General features: G+C 41.7%; 1 protein-coding gene and 1 long non-coding RNA gene across 4 annotated transcripts; both read left to right on the forward strand.

Annotated features, from left to right (window-relative positions):
- The first annotated feature begins 503 nt into the window (after positions 1–503).
- Positions 504–1,981, forward strand: LOC115158976 (uncharacterized). The gene is made up of 3 exons (XR_003868790.1): positions 504–705; positions 843–920; positions 1,026–1,981. It is a non-coding gene; the product is annotated as an uncharacterized LOC115158976 (long non-coding RNA).
- An 8,441-nt stretch (positions 1,982–10,422) lies between these two features.
- LOC115158977 (phospholipase A and acyltransferase 1-like) lies at positions 10,423–20,567 on the forward strand. Of its 3 annotated transcripts, none has more exons than XM_029708400.1 (6): positions 10,423–10,635; positions 11,237–11,309; positions 11,717–11,766; positions 18,881–19,019; positions 19,320–19,588; positions 20,055–20,567. In XM_029708400.1, exons 3-6 carry the CDS (start codon positions 11,740–11,742, stop codon positions 20,154–20,156), a joined length of 537 nt encoding a protein of 178 aa, XP_029564260.1. In that variant the 5' UTR covers positions 10,423–10,635; positions 11,237–11,309; positions 11,717–11,739; the 3' UTR covers positions 20,157–20,567. The 3 variants fall into 3 exon arrangements, with proteins under 3 accessions (XP_029564260.1, XP_029564262.1, XP_029564261.1); XM_029708402.1 differs by having other exon boundaries at positions 19,320–19,510; XM_029708401.1 differs by lacking the exon at positions 11,237–11,309.
- The last annotated feature ends 121 nt before the right edge of the window (positions 20,568–20,688 follow it).

A 20,688-nucleotide genomic window follows, 5' to 3' on the forward strand; every position in this document is an offset into this window, starting at 1 on the left:
AACATTATGATTGCTCATTAATTTTATTCAAAACAGTTTCAAACAATGACAAAGTGACAGGAGAGGTCAGCATAAGGGCTTGCTGCTACAGGTCCATGAGGAAAAATGAGAAACCACACAGTTTGAGTGTAGGGTGAAAAGTCAGCTGTTTGTGACACACTACATGTCAGTTGCCTAGTCCTAGACTAAGAAGTTCCTGTCAATGGAGATCTGCATTAAGAGGCATTGCTTAGTCTAGGACTAGGCTTAACCCATGTCTATGAAACCATTCTTAGTGTAGTAATTGTTCAGTCGTCTTCCTTGCTGTTTCTGTAAGCTCTGCTATGTTGGGCGCATTAGATTAAATGTCAATAATTTAAATTGTTCTACCCTTAATAGAACATTTTAACCCTGTATTGCTGTAATGAATTTAGTGGCTGTTGCATGTTGCGCCAGTCACTTCTGTTTGCTGGTCGTGACACATGTAGAGTGATTTTATAGTCTAATCATTTTCTTTTTATAACCCCACGTAGGTTGTACTGAAGCTCTCAGCCAGTAACAATGACACAACATCACTGTTGATGTGTTGTTGGCACTGCATTATGCAACCACACAGTTGCATTACTATTCCAGTCTGCACACTCTTCCCAGATTGGAACACCAGTCGTCCCACCTGTGCACAGCTGCACAGAGGCCGAGCAGCAGTGGCATAAACCAAGGACTATGGTATGTTTTAATAGCTATAACACGTATCAACATGATATGGTTATAATCACATCATAATGCTAAGAAATTATTTAATGAAAACTTAAATCGTTTCATGATTAGATTTAGAATAGTGCCCTTGTACTGTCTTTTTACAGGGTCTGAAACCTGGGCCCATAGGCAAAATGACCATCACCAAACCTAAACAAAAAGAGCAAGGCAGAAGGAGGGATTAGGTGAGTATTCCCTAATAGCCAGTATAGTACGTATTACACTTTGACAATATCAAATTATTTAATTTCAGGTGGTTTCAAGTACATGTTTAAATTGGCTAACCACAGAAGCACACTCTACAGCACCCTTTTTGGACCGCTCCCTGACCTCTCAGTTTTCCAGATAGCAGAGGCATACAAGAACTTTGACCCTCTATCCAAGCCATTGATCTGCAGCATGGGGATGTCTGCTGAAAAGCTTTTATTCGACTCCCACTTTGGAAAGGTACAGGTGGGGAGCCTCCTGTCTTACCAGCAGCCTCCAATCACAACGCGACACATAGTTCACCATATGGAGACACCACCATTCCCTTCACTGCCCCTAGATGGCTACAGACTGGAGAGCAACTTTCAAGGCTGCACATTTGTGCTCAGTGAAGGAGACCAGCTTCACATAGTCTCTTCAGGTGCGCTTCGCAACAGCCCATAAAATAGAGGAAACTGCTAGAGAACAGTTGTCTCTGAGAACAGCTGTCTCTGACTGACAGGTGCTCCGGAAACCAAGACTGACCGAGTCACGATTCCGAGAGGCTTGCCATGTGAGAGGGCTGACATCTGCAGGCAATTTATCTGAAAGGATCCTCAAAGGCACAGCACCAACAGCTGACATGAAGAGGGGACTGGAGTTGGAGATGGAAGCAGCCAGTGACTACTGCAAGATGCAGAACTTCTCACCCTGTGGCCTCATCATAAATCCTGACGTCCCTTGGCATACCTCTTCTCCTGATGGTCTGGTCTACGACCCTCTCAAGCATACACCTTTTGGCCTAGTTGAAATTAAGAACCCGAAAGTAAAGGGTTTTGTGGATTGCAAGTATGTTCACATGCATAACGGTGAACCTTCCCTGAAGAGGCAGCATGCCTACTACTGGCAAGTTCAAGGTCAGCTCTACATCACTGGGTTGGAGTGGTGTGACTTTGTTGTTTGTGCGCATGTGGACATTCTGGTTGAGAGAATACATAGAGACCCAGTGGTGTTCTCACTAATTAGAGAGAAGGGTGACTGGTACTACTTACAGTTGAAGTTGGAAGTTTACATACACTTAGGTTGGAGTCATTACAACTCGTTTTTCAACCAGTCCACAAATTTCTTGTTAACAAACTATAGTTTTGGCAAGTCGGTTAGGATATTTAATTTGTGCATGACACAAGTAATTTTTCCAACACTTATTATTATTTAATTTATAATTCACTGTATCACAATTCCAGTGGGTCAGAAGTTTACATACACTAAGTTGACTGTGCCTTTAAACAGCTTGGAAAATTCCAGAAAAAAATGGCATGGCTTTATAAGCTTCTAATAGGCTAATTGACATCATTTGAGTCAATTGGAGGTGTACCTGTGGATGTATTTCAAGGCCCACCTTCAAACTCAGTGCCTATTTGTTTGACATCATTGGAAAATCTAAAGAAATCAGCCAAGACCTCAGAGGAACAATTTATAGACCACAAGTCTAGTTCATCCTTGGGGGCAATTTCCAAACATCTGAAGGTACCACGTTCATCTGTACAAACAATAGTACGCAAGTATAATCACCATAGGACCACGCAGCCGCTATACCACTTAGGAAGAAGACGCATTCTGTCTCTTAGAGATGAACGTACTTTGGTGCGAAAAGTGCAAATCAATCCCAGAACAACAAAGGACCTTGTGAAGATGCTGGAGGAAACAGGTACAAAAGTATCTATATCCTCAGTAAAACGAGTCCTATATTGTCATAACCTGAAAGGCCGCTCAGCAAGGAAGAAGCCACTGCTCCAAAACCGCCATAAAAAAGCCAGACTACGGTTTGCAACTGCACATGGGGACAAAGATCGTACTTTTTGGAGAAATGTCCTCTGGTCTGATGAAACAAAAATAGAACTGTTTGGCCGTAATGACCATCATTATGTTTGGAGGAAAAAGGGGGAGGCTTGCAAGCCGAAGAACACCATCCGAACCGTGAAGCATGAGGGTGGCAGCATCATGTTGTGGGGGTGCTTTGCTGCAGGAGGGACTGGTGCACTTCGCAAAATAGATGTCATCATGAGGGGTGAAATTATGTGGATATATTGAAGCAACATCTCAAGATATCAGTCAGGAAGTTAAAGATTGGTCGCAAATGGATCTTTCAAATGGACACTGACCCAAAGCATACTTCCAAAATTGTGGCAAAATTGCTTAAGGACAACAAAGTCAAGGTATTGGAGTGGCCATCACAAAGCCCTGACCTCAATCCTATAGACAATTTGTGGGCAGAACTGAAAAAGCGTGTGCGCGCAAGGAGGCCTACAAACTTGACTCAGTTACACCAGCTCTGTCAGGAGGAATGGGCCAAAATTCACCCAACTTGTTGTAGGATGCTTGTGGAAGACTACCAGAAACATTTGACCCAAGTTAAGCAATTTAAAGGCAATGCTACCAAATACTAATTGAGTGTATGTAAACTTCTGACCGACTGAGAATGTGATGAAAGAAATAAAAGCTGAAATAAATAATTCTCTCTACAATTATTCTAACATTTCACATTCGTAAAATAAAGTGATGATCCTAACTGACCTAAAACAGGAATTTTTTTACTAGGATTAAATATCAGGAATTGTGAAAAACTGAGTTTAAATGTATTTGGCTAAGGTGTATGTAAAACTTCCGACTTCAACTGTACATGGAAGTGTCACCTCCTCATTCCTCAGCTTGGCTCTCCTTGCTCGTGTGACACGGACAATATTGGCAGTTGACGGTTCGATGAGAGACCAAAAGGCCAATAGATGGTCATATGAGGCAAATCTACATGGGAAAAAACATTGATAGGAGTTATTTAGTGTAGCATTAAATGTAGTATCATAAATCTAATACAGAAATGCTGGTAGCTAGAGAAAATGGTTCCAGATCCCACAAATCGCTGCAGCCCAAAACGACTTCTCGCAGTCAACTCCTCTACTTTGTTCCATAGGTCCTCAATCTCTTTCTGCATTTTTTCCCTCTCAATCGAAATCAGGTCAACTACAGTGGGCCCAGGCACTGCACAGTAGTTGTGGTCATGGTAGTTATCCATCTTTTCATTCTCTCCATCTTCAACATGGTTGTCCTCTACACATCCAGTCCTTGGTCTCTCCCTTCTTTCCCAAAACACTTGCTCTTGCTTGGAAATGGTAGTTATTCCACTGGAATAGCAAAGATACTGCTCCCTTCTTCAGACGTCGAAGCCCACTAGAAGGTACAATGAAATCATGTGGTAAAAAGTGTCTATCGTGTGGTAGACCTTGGAGTGACTTGTGCCGGTGAAGCTTTCCCTGTGAATGTTGATTATCCATTTTGCTCTTAGCTCATTATCACTGGGAAATGAGTGAAAACTCAACGAGTAGTATTTCACTGAGGAGGTACACAACGGAACGGAGCAATATTCCATGGAGCTGACCTCTCTCCTCATAAACATGAGGTTGCTATTCTTAATTTCCTAACGTTCAATAAAGATTCCGCACCAACTAATAATGTTAACGTTAGCACTAACGTTAGTTAGGTACTGGTAGCTAACGTTTGCTAGTGAATGGATAAACAATTTTCAACAGGAATGATACAAATAACGCTATAGAAATATGATTATATTAATATACTGAGGTAATGATAAAATGAGCGACTTTGAGGCTAGTATGGCTACAATCAGGTTGACAGGATGCGATCGGCAGAGGAAGCTATGTATCGGGTAGGATGTTGAGCAGAAGTGGGAAGTGGGAGTTACTACGTTGTGCAAAAGGCCCCACCCAACTCTTTAAGTGTTGGACTATTGGAGATCCCTTCTTTGTCTACACTCATTCAACATCGTTCACACCCTCTTAAGCTTTAGCCCCACCCATCTCTTTAAGGGTTGATCCGAATGTATTAACAACAGCAGTCAAGCACCAAAGCTAACTTGCTAGCTACTTCCAGACATCTAAGTGAGAGAGAAAAGAAGAGACTTGCTTGGGCCAAAAACATGAGCAATGGACTTTAGACCAGTGGAAATCTGTCCTTTGGTCTGATGAGTACAAATGTGAGATTTTTGGTTCCAACCGCCATGTCTTTGTGAGACACAGTGTAGGTGAACGGATGATCTTCGCATGTATGGTTCCCACCGTGGAGCATCGAGGAGGAGTTGTGATGGTGTGGGGGTGCTTTGCTGATGACACTGTCAGTGATTTATTTAGAATTCAAGGCACACTTAACCAGCATGGCTATGAGAGCATTCTGCAGCGATATGCCACCCTATCTGGTTTGCGCTTAATAGACAACCATTTGTTTTTCAACAGGACCAAGACCAAACACACCTCCTGGCTGTGTAAGGGTTATTTGACCAAGATGGAGAGTGATGAAGTGCTGCATCAGATGGTACTGTCACACCCTGATCTGCTTCACCTGTCTTTGTGATTGTCTCCACCCCCCTCCAGGTGTCGCCCGTCTTCCCCATTATCCCCTGTGTATTTATACCTGTGTTCTCTGTTTGTCTGTTGCCAGTTCGTCTTGTTTGTCAAGTCAACCAGCGTTTTTGTGTCTCAGCTCCTGCTTTTCCCAGTCTCTTTTTCTTGCCCTCCTGGTTTTGACCCTTGCCTGTCTTGACTCTGAGCCTGCCTGTCTGACCACTCTGTCTGCCCCTGAGCCTGCCTGCCGACCTGTACCTTTGCCCCACCTCTGGATTATCGACCTCTGCCTACCCTGAGCCTGCCTGCCGTCCGGTACTGTTGCCCCACCTCTGGTTTACTGACCCCTGCCTGCCTTGACCTGTGTATTGCTTGCCCCAGTTGGATTATTAAACCATTGTTAATTTGACGTTGTCTGCATCTGGGTCTTACCTTCATACCTGATAGATACTGTATATTTTTTTCTCTTTGCTCTTTTCAGTATGTCTACCCAGGAAAGGGCGAAAAATAGCTATATTAATATATGTAGCATTAGAAATAAGGTTCATGAAATCAATAACTTGCTAACATCAGATAACATTCATATAGGTTCTACAGCTGCACCATCAAGAGCATCCTGACGGGTTTCATCACTGCCTGGTATAGCAACTGCTTGGCCTCCGACCGCAAGGCACTACAGAGGGTAATGCGTACGGCCCAGTACATCACTGGGGCCAAGCTTCCTGCCATCCAGGAACTCTATACCAGGCGGTGTCAGAGGAAGGCCCTAAAAATTGTCAGACTCCATCCACCCTAGTCATAGCCTGTTCCCTCTGCTACCACATAGCAAGCGGTACCTGAGCACCAAGTCTAGGTCCAAGAGGCTTCTAAACAGCTTCTACCCCCAAGCCGTAAGACATCTAAACATCTAATCAAATGGCTACCCAGACTATTTGCATTGCCCCCCCCCCTTACACTTCTGCTACTCTGTTGTTATCTATGCATAGCCACTTTAATAACTCTACCTACATGTACATATTACCTCGACTAACCGGTGCCCCCGCACATTGACTCTGTACCGGTACCCCCCTGTATAAAGCCTCACTATTGTTATTTTACTACTACTCTTTAATTATTTGTTACTTTTATTTCCTACTTATTTTAGGTATTTTTCTTAACCGCATTGTTGGTTAAGGGCTTGTAAGTAAGCATTTCACTATAAGGATGTGACAAATACAATTTGATATATTAGCCATTTCTGAGACTCACTTAGAATATTAATTTGATACAGAAGTAGCCATACAAGGATATAACATCTATAGAAGAGACAGAAATGCTTATGGGGAGGTGTTGCTGTATATATTCAGAGCCATATCTGTCTCGTGTGCTCCCTCTCCGTGCTGCTCGTTAGGGCTCACACCTGTCCCCAGCTTTACACGCATAATGACACTCACCTGGACTCCATCACCTTTATATGTCACTACCTTTGGTTTCTTCCCCAGTCGTCATTGTTGCTGTTTCATGTCGGTGCGTTGTTTGTGTTTCTTGTTTTGTTGATTTAAATAAAAAATAAAAAATGTATTCACTCCCTGAACTTGCTTCCCGACTCTCAGCGTACATCGTTACAATATCTCTGTATCAATATCTCTATCTCAATCTCTTGGGGGCGGCAGGTAGCCTAGTGGTTAGAGTGTTGGACTAGTAACTGAAAGGTTGCAAGATTGAATCTCTGAGCTGACAAGGTAAAAAATCAGTTGTTCTTCCCCTGAATAAGGCAGTTAACCCAATGTTCCTAGGCTGTCATTGAAAATAAGAATTTGTTCTTAACTGACTTGCCTAGTGAAATAAAACAATATCTCTGTAGTTCTTAGAGAATATCTTATGTGAAGTGTTGTGGTTGCAGGTTCATTTGGAACATCTAAAGCCTTTTCTTTTGGGGTGTTGCTATAGGCCACCAAGTGCTTACAGTCAGTATCTAAATAATATGCGTTTGGAGTACTTCAAATGAAATCATGGGCAGAAAGACAAATTCAACTCAAATTTTCATCGAATCAGATGGCTTATTCATCACAAAAGTGGGCAAACTTAGGTAGAAAAGTGGGCAAACTTAGGTAGAAAATGCCAACAACGAACAGTGAGCCATCGTATGCATGCATAAAAAAACAAATAATGAAAGAAAAGCATTGCAAGTTTGAATTCTGTAAAGTTAGTGTGGGTGGAAAATGATTGTAATCGATCAATAATGACAAACCTCCTGGCATTGACAACTTAGATGGAAAGCGACTGAGGATGGTAGCTGACTCTATAGCCACTGCTATCTGACATATCTTTAATCTGAGCCTAGAGGAAAGTCTTTGTCCAGTAACCAATTGCACAGGTTTGGGTTGAGACCCAGCCAGCTGGTCAGTGCATGCTCTGAGGATGCGGCTAGGGATGCCGTCTAGGCCGGCAGCCTTGCTTGGGTTAACACGTTTAAATGTCTTACTCAAGTCGGCCACGGAAAAGGAGAGGGGGGGCCCGCAGTCCTTAGTAGCGGGCCGCGTCGGGGTCACTGTATTATCCTCAAAGCGGGCAAAGAGGGTGTTTAGTTTGTCTGGAAGCAAGACGTGACTGGTTTTCTTTTTGTAGTCCGTGATTGCATGTAGACCCTGGCGCATACGTCTCGTGTCTGAGCTGTTGAACTGCGACTCCACTTTGTTCCTATACCGACATTTTGCTTGTTTGATTGCATTGCGGAGGGAATAAGTACATTATATTCGGCCATATTCCCAGTCCATCTTTCCATGGTTAAATGCGGTGGTTCGCACTTTCAGATTTGAGCGAATGTCGCCATCTATACACAGTTTCTGGTTAGGGTAGGTTTTAATAGTCACAGTGGGTGCAACATCTCCAATGCGCTTCTTTATGAACTCACTCACTGAATCAGCGTATAAATCGATGTTATTCTCTGAGGCTGCCCGGAACATTTCCCAGTCTGCGTGATCAAAACAATCTTGAAGCGTGGATTCCGATTGGTCAGAACAGCGTTGAATAGTTATTGTCATGGGAACATCCTGTTAGAGTTTCTGCCTATAGGACGGTAGTAGCAAAATGGAGTCGTGGTCGGATTTGCTGAAGGGAGGACGGGGGAGGGCCTTGTATGCATTGCGGAAGTTAGAGTAGCAGTGATCCAGTGTATTACCCGTATGAGTGCTACAATCAATATGATGGTAGAATTTAGGTAGCCTTCTTCTCAAATTTGCTTTGTTAAAATCCCCAGCTACAATAAATGAAGCCTCAGGATATATGGTTTCCAGATTGCATATAGTCCAGTGAAGTTCCTTTAGGGCCGTCGTGGTATCAGTTTGAGGGGGGATATACACGGCTGTGACAATCACCGACGAGAATTATTTTTGGAGATAATATGGTCAGCATTTGATTGTAAGGAATTCTAGGTCAGGTAAACAAAAGGACTTCAGTTCCTGTATGTTGTTACGATTACTCCATGAGTCGTTAATCATGAAGCATACACTGCCGCCCTTCTTCTTCCCAGAGAGATGTTTATTTCTGTCGGCGCGACGCATGAAGAATCCCGGTGGCTGTACAGACTCTGACAACATATCCTGAGAGAGCCATGTTTCTGTGAAACAGAGAATGTTATAATCTTTGATTTCTCTCTGGAAAGAAACCCTTGCCCTAATTTCGTCTACCATGTCTAGAGACTGGACATTGGTGAGTAATATACTCGGAAGTGGTGGGTGGTGTGCACGCCTTTGAAGTCTGACCAGGAGGTCGCTACGTCTACCTCTTCTGCAGCGACATTGTTTTGGGTCGGCCTCTGGGATTAGATCCAATGTCCTGGGTGGTGGTGCGAACAAAGTATCCACTTCGGGAAAGTCGTATTTCTGGTTGTAATGTTGGTAAGTTGACGTCGCTCTGATATCCAATAGTTCTTCCCGGCTGTATGAAATAACACTTAAGATGTTCTGGGCTAACAATGTAAGAAATAATACATAAAAAAATAAAATAATGCATAGTTTCCTAAGGACTAGAAGCGAGGCAACCATTTGTCGGCGCCATCTTGCTTGTGGTTGAAATACTGTCTGCTTGCATACAGTGTCAAAGATAACGCATTACACAGGCTTTGCATTTTCTCAAGAGATGCTAAAAGAAATCAATTATATTTCTCCACTGCTGTTCCAGAGACAAAATTAACATTTGTTGTATCATTTTACTGCAAGAAATGCATAATTCTGCAGAAGTTAATATTACGCTACATGTGAGAGGTTATAGGCCTACAGTCAGTGTCCAGATTTCAGTTACTATTCAATTTAGGAATATTCTGTTTATTCATGGTTACAGATATACTCGTGAGCAGGATATCAAAGTTGCATGTTAACAGATTATCTCGAATAAGACCTTACGCGGGATATGAGTTACTATCTGGAATACTGTAAATGCTAGCTAGCATTCAGGGCAGCAGGTAGCCTAGTGGTTAGAGCATTGGGTCAGTTACCGAAAGGTTGTTAGATCGAATCCCCGAGCTGACAAGGTTAAAATAGGTTGTTCTGCCCCTGAACAAGGCACTTAACCCACTGTTCCTAGGCCGTCATTGTAAATAAGAATTTGTTCTTAACTGACTTGCCTAGTTAAATAAAGGATAAAATGAAAATGCCCATGGGTAACATTGCATCTGTCATTTAGTAGCCTACCATAACAAGTTTTGCCCAATACCACTGACTACATGAAATAGCCTAAATAAAATAAATACAGACAGGTAGGCTACATACTGCCCCCCTGGGAAAAAAAATGAATGTATAACTTAAGAAAATGGTCTATTGAAATTATATTACATCCTATTCAAAACAGACCTCATTATAATTCATAACATAAAAAAAATATTCAAGGCTCAGCCACAAACTGACTTATGTGCATAATTTCCATGCCAGTGATGATAATTTGTTGCAGGAATGGTCAGTCATCTTACTACATAATATCAAAGCATTCTTTATTGATACACCATGAATAAACGCTGTCAGTGCTGCTATGGAAGGGACAGCCTTCTAGCATCAGTGAACTGTGGCAGTAACCCGGCGACTGTCATCATCTGTCAAAGTCGATACCATACCACGACGTATGCACATGAAACACTACCTACTTGCAGGACCTCAAGCACCGCTTCAATTTTCACCAAGCAATCAGAGGGACTCTAATCCGAATAAGTTAGATTTTCTCTCAGATAACAAGGACTTGGATTTAATTATTTTGCTCATCTGACTTTCAAAAGGTGCGGCTATAAATCATGGAGCACTAAAATGGAGAGGAAGAAAAAGGTGTTAGTTTTCAAGTAAGTATTACTTCTTTGTTTTTGTATACAGTTGAATAGTATTCTGAAGTTATAATAAAGTAATACACATTTAGGCTATAGGACCTACATTGAATTATGTGAAGTATAATTTAATTTGAAGTACAGAAATATTTATGTGATCACTTTGTAAATAACATCACTAAACATGGTTTAATGTTCCACCACATAGCTTCAGACTTATGAATTAATGATAACATGGATACACACACATAGCTCTCCCAGGATGATATAGATTTCATCACATGGCAGAGATATTCTCTGTGTGGCAGAATACAAATGAATGGACATTTTATCTTCCCTTTACATTTATTGGACTATATTATCTCTAGTTTTACAATGCCCTCACATATATGTTCTTGAACTATGACTTTGACACTCATTATAAATGCTTCCTAAACATTTATATATGTTTTTTTCCAATGTCAAAGTCTGATTATTTTCAGTGGTGACAAACAATTTTTCTGTCAGTTTCTCTATTATGTAGGTGCTATTGTGACTGTGCGTGGCACAAGAGCTTGTGTGTATTGTCTCTGTGTGTATGTGTGTGACCTTACCCACTACATTGTACCCTGTTCTCCAGCACTTTCTCTCTGTGAAGTTAGATCACCTACCATGATCGAAGAATATTACCACAAAAAAACATCAAAATTCAAGTACATTTTATCGTCTCTCTCCTTTCCTTTTTTATTGATTGAACATGTTTTTCAGAGAATTGTTGTTACGAAAATACCATTTGGGTATGGCACAGATATGCATAGTAGGAATGCAGTCAATAGCAGAAGGATAACTATAGCAGTGTTTCCCAACCTTGGTCCTCGAGTACCTCCAACAATACACATTTTTGTTGTAGCCCTGGACAAACACACCTCATTCAGCTCATTGAGGGCTTGATGATTATTTGACAAGTTGAATCAGGTGTGCTTGTCCATTGTTACAATAAAAATGGTGTACTGTTGGTGGTACTTGAGGACCAGGGTTGGGAAACACTGAACTATAGGGTCTACTCTCAAACAGATGGTGATGGAGGGTGACATGGTTTCACCCATGTTTCTTCTTTCAGAATTTGTGGAAGCATGATGTGGGATGGATAGAAAAAGTGCAACCTCTACTGTGAGTAACGTTTTCTGTGCGAAAGTTTCTTATTTTCGCCTCAATTGTCTTTGTCATGATTAATATGTATAGGCCTATATCTACTGTATGTCTATGACCCTGTTGACCTTCATCTTAGCTACTGTATATGGGGCAGGTTGGGAGATAGAACCTTCAATGGATGGGAACATTTTGCTATTAGGATTTAATTTTCTTTAATTACAATTATTATTATTATTATTTGTATTATTAAATGTCTAACTAATTCCCTTGAGGACTGACTTAGTTGAAATGAAGAGTGTGCAACTGCCATTCTCTACACAAAGTCTAGAAATAAGAAAACTATTTGTGATTCATTGAAATAAATAAATACATGTGCACTCACCAAATACAGTTTTTATTTTTTATTTAAACCAGTAGCAGTAGTCACAGACACTGATGTGTTTTAGGGTATAACTTTTGTCAGTGTACATGTTCCTCTGGTGATATAGAGGTTAACCCAGGCCCTGTGTGTCCCCAGGCGCTCTCATTTGCTGACTTCTGCAAATGTAAAAGCATTGGGTTCATGCATGTTAACCTCAGAAGTAGAGGTCGGTCCGATTATGATTTTTCAGCCCCGATACCGATTATTGGAGGACCCCAAAAAAAAAGCTGCTGCCGATTAATCGTCAAATTTTTGAAAATGTATTTGTAATAATGACAATTACAACAATACTGAATGAACACTTATTTTAACTTAATATAATACATCAATAAAATCAATTTAGCCTCAAATAAATAATGAAACATGTTCAATTTGGTTTAAATAATGCAAAAACAAATGTTGGAGAAGAAAGTAGAAATGCAATATGTGCCATGTAAGAAAGCTAACGTTTAAGTGCCTTGCTCAGAACATGGGAACATATGAAAGCTGGTGGTTCCTTTTAACATGAGTCTTCAATATTCCCAGGTAAGAAGTTTTAGGTTGTAGTTATTATAGGAATTATAGGACTATTTCTCTCTATACAATTTGTATTTCATATACCTTTGACTATTGGATGTTCTTATAGGCACTTTAGTATTGCCAGTGTAACAGTATAGTTTCCGTCCCTCTCCTCGCTCCTACCTGGGCTCAAACCAGGAACACATCGACAACAGCCACCCTCGAAACAGTGTTACCCATGTAGAGCAAGGGGAACAACCACTCCCAAGTCTCAGAGCGAGTGACGTTTGAAACGCTATTAGCGCGCACCCCGCTAACTAGCTAGCCATTTCACATAGGTTACACCAGCTTAATCTCGGGAGTTGATAGGCTTGAAGTCATGAACAGCGCAATGCATTGCGAAGAGCTGCTGGCAAAATGCACGAAAGTGCTGTTTGAATGAATGCTTACGAGCCTGCTGGTGCCTACCACCGCTCAGTTAGACTGCTCTATCAAATCATAGACATAATTATAATATAATAAACACACAGAAATACGAGCCTTAGGTCATTAATATGGTCGAATCCGGAAACTATAATCTCGAAAACAAAACGTTTTTTTATTTCAGTGATATACGGAACCGTTCCGTATTTTATCTAACGGGTGGTATCCCTAAGTCTAAATATTCCTGTTACATTGCACAACCTTCAATGTTATGTCATAATTACGTAAAATTCTGGCAAATTAGTTCGCAACGAGCCAGGCGGCCCAAACTGCATATACCCTGACTCTGCGTGCAATGAATGCAAGAGAAGTGACGCAATTTCATGTTAGCAGGCAATATTAACTAAATATGCAGGTTTAAAAATATATACTTGTGTATTGATTTTAAAGAAAGGCATTGATGTTTATGGTTAGGTACATTGGTGCAACGACAGTGATATTTTCGCAAATGCGCTTGTTAACCTCTCTGGCGCATGTGGGACGAACTCGTCCCACCTATGTAACAGCCACTGAAATCCAGTGGCGCGATTTTTGAATCGTTAGAAATACTATTACTTCAATTTCTCAAACATATGACTATTTTACAGCTATTTAAAGACAAGAATCTCGTTAATCTAACCCCACTGTCCGATTTCAAAAAGGCTTTACAACGAAAGCAAAACATTAGATTATGTCAGCAGAGTGCCCAGCCAGAAATAATCAGACACCCATTTTTCAAGCTAGCATATCATGTCACATAAACCCAAACCACAGCTAAATACAGCACTAACCTTTTATGATCTTCATCAGATGACACACCTAGGACATTGTGTTATACAATACATGCATGTCTGTTCAATCAAGTTCATATTTATATCAAAAAACAGCTTTTTACATTAGCATGTGACGTTCAGAAAAAGCATACCCCCCACAAACTTCCAGGGAATTTACTAACAGTTTGCTAAATTACTCACGATAAACGTTCACAAAAAGCATAACAATTATTTTAAGAATTATAGATACATTACTCCTCTATGCACTCGATATGTCCGATTTTAAAATAGCTTTTCGGATGAAGCACATTTTGCAATAATCTAAGTACATAGCCCGGCATCACAGGGCTAGCTATTTAGATACCCACCCAGGTCAGCCTCCACCAAAATCCCATTTCCTATAAGAAAAATGTTCTTACCTTGCTTGTTCTTCGTCAGAATACACTGCCAGGACTTCTACTTCAATAACAAATGTTGGTTTGGTCCCAAATAATCCATCGTTATATCCAAACAGCGACGTTTTGTTCGTGAATTCTAGACACTATCAGAATGCTTCATCACGGTCTCGAGCATGGCGCATTGGCGTGACAAAAATGTCTAAATATTCCATTACCGTACTTCGAAGCATGTCAACCGCTGTTTAAAACCAATTTTTATGCCATTTATCTCGTAGATAAGTGATAATATTCCGACCGGGAATATGCATTGAGCCTAAACAGCCAAATTAAATTTCTCCTCAGGAGCGAATCGTGCATGCGCCTCATTCAAAGGTCCTCTGAGCCGCCACTTGCCAAAGCCGATAATGTGTTTCAGCCTGAGGCTCCCTCGTCAACCTTCAGTTATTTCCCGGGTTCTGAGAGCCTATCGGAGCCCTGGGAATTGTCACGTTACAGCTAAGATCCTTACTTTTCAATAAACAGATGCAAGACGCACGACTCCTTGTCAGACAGGGTACTTCCTGCTTGAAACCTTGTCAGGTTTTTGCCTGCCATAGGAGTTCTGTTATACTCACAGACACCATTCAAACAGTTTTAGAAAATTCAGAGTGTTTTCTATCCAAACCTGAACAATAATATGCATATTCTAGCTTCTGAGTTGGTGTAGGAGGCAGTTAAAAATTGGCACATATTTTTTCCAAAATTCTCAATACTGCCCCCTATCCCAAACAGGATATATCATCACCCGTTTGTCGAAGTAGGCTTGCAGTTCAAGCAGTGCTGACTACTTTTTGATCAGAGAAACAATGATTTATATCTTTTCATTTAGGTCTTAACTAGTAATATCATCAACCATGTGTAGTTAACTAGTGATTATGTTAAGATTGATAGTTTTTTATAAGTTTAATACTATCTAGCAACTTACCTTGGCTTCTTGCTGCCCTCGCGTAACAGGTAGTCAGCCTGCTATGCAGGCTCCTCATGGAGTGCAATGTAAGGCAGGTGGTTAGAGCGTTGGACTAGTAACCGGAAGGTTGCAAAAACGAATCCCCGAATCCCCCCTGAACAAGGCAGTTAATCCCAGGCCGTCATTGAAAATAAGAATGTGTTCTTAATCTGACTTGCCTAGTTAAATAAAGGTGTAAAAAATAAAATAATAATAATAATAAATCGGCAGCCAAAAATACCGATTACCGATTGTTATGAAAACTTGAAATCGACCCTAATTAATCGGCCATTCCGATTAATCGGTCGACCTCTACTCAGAAGCCTCCTCCCTAAGTTTGCTTTATTCACTGCTTTAGCACACTCCGCCAACCCTGATGTCCTAACCGTGTCTGAATCCTGGCTTAGGAAGGCCACCAAAAAATCAGACATTTCCATCCCCAAATACAACATTTTCCGTCAAGACAAAACTGCTAAAGGGGGCAGAATTGCAATCTACTGTAGAGATAGCCTGCATAGTTCTGTCATACTATCCAGGTCTATGCCCAAACAGTTCGAGCTACTACTTTTAAAGATCCATCTCTCCAGAAATAAGTCCCTCACTGTTGCCGCTTGTTATAGATCCCCATCAGCTCCCAGCTGTGCCCTGGACACCATATGTGAATTGATTGCCCCCCATCTATCTTCAGAGTTCGTACTGCTAGGTGACCTAAATTGGGATATGCTTAACACCCCGGCCATCCTACAATCTAAGCTAGATGCCCTCAATCTCACACAAATTATCAAAGAACCTACCAGGTACAACCCCAAATCTGTAAACATGGGCACCCTCATAGATATCATCCTGACCAACTTGCCCTCTAAATACACCTCTGCTGTCTTCAACTTGGATCTCAGCGATCACTACCTCATTGCCTGCATCAGTTATGGGTCCACGGTCAAACGACCACCCCTCATCACTGTCAAACGCTCCCTAAAACACTTCAGCGAGCAGGCCTTTCTAATCAACCTGGCCCGGGTAGAAGATGCCTGGTTGTTCTTTAAAAGTGCTTTCCTCACCATCTTAAATAAGCATGCCCCTTTCAAAAAATGTAGAACTAAGGACAGATATAGCCCTTGGTTCACTCCAGACTTGACTGCCCTTGACCAGCACAAAAACACCCTGTGGCATACTGCACTAGTATCAAATAGTCCCCGCAATATGCAACTTTTCAGGGAAGTCAGGAACCAATACACAGTCAGTTAGGAAAGCAAAGGCTAGCTTTTTCAAACAGAAATTTACATCCTGCAGCACTAATTCCAAAAAGTTTTGGGACACTGTAAAGTCCATGGAGAATAAGAGTACCTCCTCCCAGCTGCCAACTGCACTGAGACAAGGAAACACTGTCACCACTGATAAATCCACAATAATCGAGAATTTCATTAAGCATTTCTCTACGGCTGGCCATGCTTTCCACCTGGCTACCCCAACCCCGGACAACAGCTCTGCACCCCCCGCAGCAACTGGCCTAAGCCCCCCCCCCGCTTTACCTTCACCCAAATCCAGACTGCTGATGTTCTGAAAGAGCTGCAAAATCTTGATCCCTACAAATCAGCTGGGATAGACAATCTGGACCATCTCTTCCTAAAATTATCCACCACCATTGTTGCAACCCCTATTACTAGTCTGATCAACTTATCTTTCGTATCGTCTGAGATTCCTAAAGATTGGAAAGTGGCCGCGGTCATCCCCCTCTTCAATGGGGGAGACACTCTAGACTCAAACTGTTACAGACCTATATCCATCCTGCCCTGCCTTTCTAAAGTCTTCGAAAGTAAAGTGAACAAACAGATCACCAACCATTTTGAATCCTACTGTAACTTCTCCGCTATGCAATCTGGTTTCCAAGCTGGTCACAGGTGCACTACAGCCACGCTCAAGGTCCTAAACGATATCATAACCACCATCGATAAAAGACAGAACTGTGCAGCCGTCTTCAACAACCTGGCCAAGGCTTTCGACACTGTCAATCACCGTATTCTTATCGGCAGACTCAACAGCCTTGGTTTCTCTAATGACTGCCTCGCCTGGTTCACTAACTACTTCTCAGATAGAGTTCAGTGTGTCAAATTGGAGGGCCTGTTGTCCGGACCTCTGGCAGTCTCTATGGGGGTGCCACAGGGTTCAATTCTCGGGCCGACTCTTTTCTCTGTATATATCAGTGATGTCGCTCTTGCTGCGGGTGATTCTTTGATCCACCTCTACGCAGACGACACCATTCTGTATACCTCTGGCCCTTCTTTGGACACTGTGTTAACTAACCTCCAGATGAGCTTCAATGCCAATGCATGCTCTTCAACTGATCGCTGCCCGCACCCGCCTACCTGACTAGCATCACTACTCTGGACGGTTCTAGTTAAATCAAGAATCGGCTTCCTATTTCTCAACAAAGCGTCCTTCACTCATGCTGACAAACATACCCTCGTAAAACTGACTATCCTACCAATTCTTGACTTTGGCAATGTCCTTTACAAAATAGCCTCCAATACTCTACTCAGCAAATTGGATGCAGTCTATCACAGTGCCATCCGTTTTGTCACCAAAGACCCATACCCATCACTGCAACCTGCATGCTCTCGTTGGCTGGTCCTCGCTACATATTCGTCGGCAAACCCACTGGCTCCAGGTCATCTATAAGTCATTGCTAGGTATAACTCCGCCTTATCTCAGCTCACTGGTTACTATAGCAGCACCCACCCGTAGCACGTGCACCAGCTGGTATATTTCACTGGTGATCCCCAAAGCCAACACCTCCTTTGGCCGCCTTTCCTTCCAGTTCTCTGCTGCCAATGACTGGAACGAATTGCAAAAATCACTGAAGTTGGAGACATATCTCCCTCACTAACTTTAAGCGTCAGCTGTCAGAGCAGCTTACCGATCGCTGCAGCTGTACACAGCCCATCTGTAAACAGCCCATCCAACCAACTACCTACCTCATCCCCATATTTGTTTTTCTGCTCTTTTGCATACCAGTATTTCTACTTGCACATCCTCATCTGCACATATATCACTCCAGTGTAAATTGTTAAAATTGTAATTACTTCGCCACTATTGGCCAATTTATTGCCTTACCTCCTTACTTCATTTGCACACACTGCATACAGATTTTTCTATTGTGTTGTTGACTGTATGTTTGTTAATCCCATGTGTAACTCTGTGTCGTTGTTTTTGTCACACTGCTTTGCTTTATCTTGGCCAGGTCGCAGTTGTAAATGAGAACTTGCTTTCAACTGGCCTATCTGGTTAAATAAAGGTGAAATAAAATAAAAATAAATATCCGTCTTTGTGACCTCAGAGTACATGAATATTGTATTCAGGGAGAAAGGGGTTACTCTCCTCATTGAACTTCATTGAACCCATAGTGATAGGAGAGTTTGATGGTTAAATTAGCAGCGGTGACTTTAGCCCCTTACACATGTGGAGAGAGGTTGTGGTTTGTAAACCATTTGAATGGTTTTCGATACTAAATAATATTATGTTGATTGTAAATGGAGGCAATATCCTACATTGTTGATCATGTGTGTAAATCTTCTGACATCACTTCCTTTCCCTATAGATGGCCTCTAATGACCCCAACCCTCTTGACCCCCCTGGGACCCCCCAGCCTGGTGACCTCATTGAGATCTTCAGACCGGCCTATCAGCACTGGGCTCTGTACCTGGGAGATGGTTATATCATCAACTTGACACCTGTTGGTCAGTGAAAGCAGTGTGGACATGAGGGCAAAACCTAGCTTGAGTTAGGATATGTTGTATGTGTGTCGTATTGGTGTTTTATGTATCGTATTTGATCTTATAGAACGTGAACGCTTCAAATGCACTAACTTGCTCAAAACGTTTGGGTTAAAAAAACACACTTATAACATGTCAACACCCCTTTGTGAATGTATTCAGCATTGTAAAAGGGTGGGATTCACTCAAATCCACATTTATCCATGCAAGTTTGAATGAATTCCAACCACTCAATAACCATTTATTATTGTCTCTCTCCTGTAGATGAGAGTCAGGCTGCGGCCATCTCCAGTGTGAAGTCAGTGTTCAGTCGAAAGGCAGTGGTCCGAATGCAGCTTCTAAAGGAAGTGGTTGGAGACGACTCGTACCAGGTCAACAACAAATACGACGACGACCGCACTCCATTGCCCGTCGATGATATAATTCAGCGATCTCAAGACCTCATTGGCCAGGAGGTGTCTTATGATCTGTTGGGCAGTAACTGCGAGCACTTTGTCACCTTGCTGCGCTACGGGGAGGGGGTATCTGAGCAGGTCTCTCGATCCTTCTTCCTCTCTTTGTCGCACTATTCCTGTCTCTATCTTCCTGTGTATGCTCTGTATTCACTCTCTCAATGTCTTTGCTGAGGCCCAATCCCAAATCGATACCCAGCCACTCCCCATAGGTTTCAGTGTATAATCATGATTTGATAATAGTTTACCGGAATTATACCTTCTTAGAGGGCAGGTAGAGTTTCCACTATATTTCATATACTTATATAATCCTCTCAGATTTACATGCATAAGTGCCAAGGTGACAATTTGGATATTTGGCATTACTCTCTCCTTTGTTCTAATGTATAAAATGCCCTTCTAGCCCTCATCACAACTTGAAATCTATATATTGTGGTATAAGCCACTATTTTGTCTCCCTTTCCACCACCATACACTTATAATTTCATAATACTATATTAGATGTTTTTGTACTCAAGTTACAATTGTGTTTTTCCCTTGTCCACAGGCCACACGGGCCATTGGAGCTATCAGTTTGGTGACGGCTGCAGCAAGTGCCTTCTCTGTTCTTGGAATGATCAACACACGCTCCAGAAACAGACCCTTCTGAAGCCCCTCAACAATAGCAGCACTGTCTTGTGCTACTACTGTTCTGGGAAACAATCTTCTTTTGGTTAAGAGGATAGATGGATACTCATTTCTACGCACTGTCATAAAACATGGATGCAATGACCTTTTGTATCATAATTTGTATTGAAGGCCAAGCAGACAATGTACTGTATACAGTAGAGATGTTGCCAACATTACAATTAATGCAGTATCTTGCTGGAGATACACATTTGGAGATGTTCAAAGGATTGGTTGTGTGAAAATGAAGTTAAAATGAAATATAAAATGTAACAAAAGAAGAATCAATAAAGAACTGAACTAGTATCGCATCCCTTACGAAAAAAGACTGTTGTTAGAGTGCAGTATGTTGCAAATACTACATCCAAAGCAACAGTTTTTTTTACTGCAGTAATTGTGCATTGTAACTGCAGTTAAAGTGCAGTATAACTGCAGTTCAACTGCAGTTATTCTGCAATTGCTGTATCCAAAATACCACAGTGAACTGCAGTTATTGCACTTTTACTGCAGTTTCA

Source organism: Salmo trutta, chromosome 22 (assembly GCF_901001165.1).
Source record: "Salmo trutta chromosome 22, fSalTru1.1, whole genome shotgun sequence".
NCBI lineage: Eukaryota > Metazoa > Chordata > Actinopteri > Salmoniformes > Salmonidae > Salmo > Salmo trutta.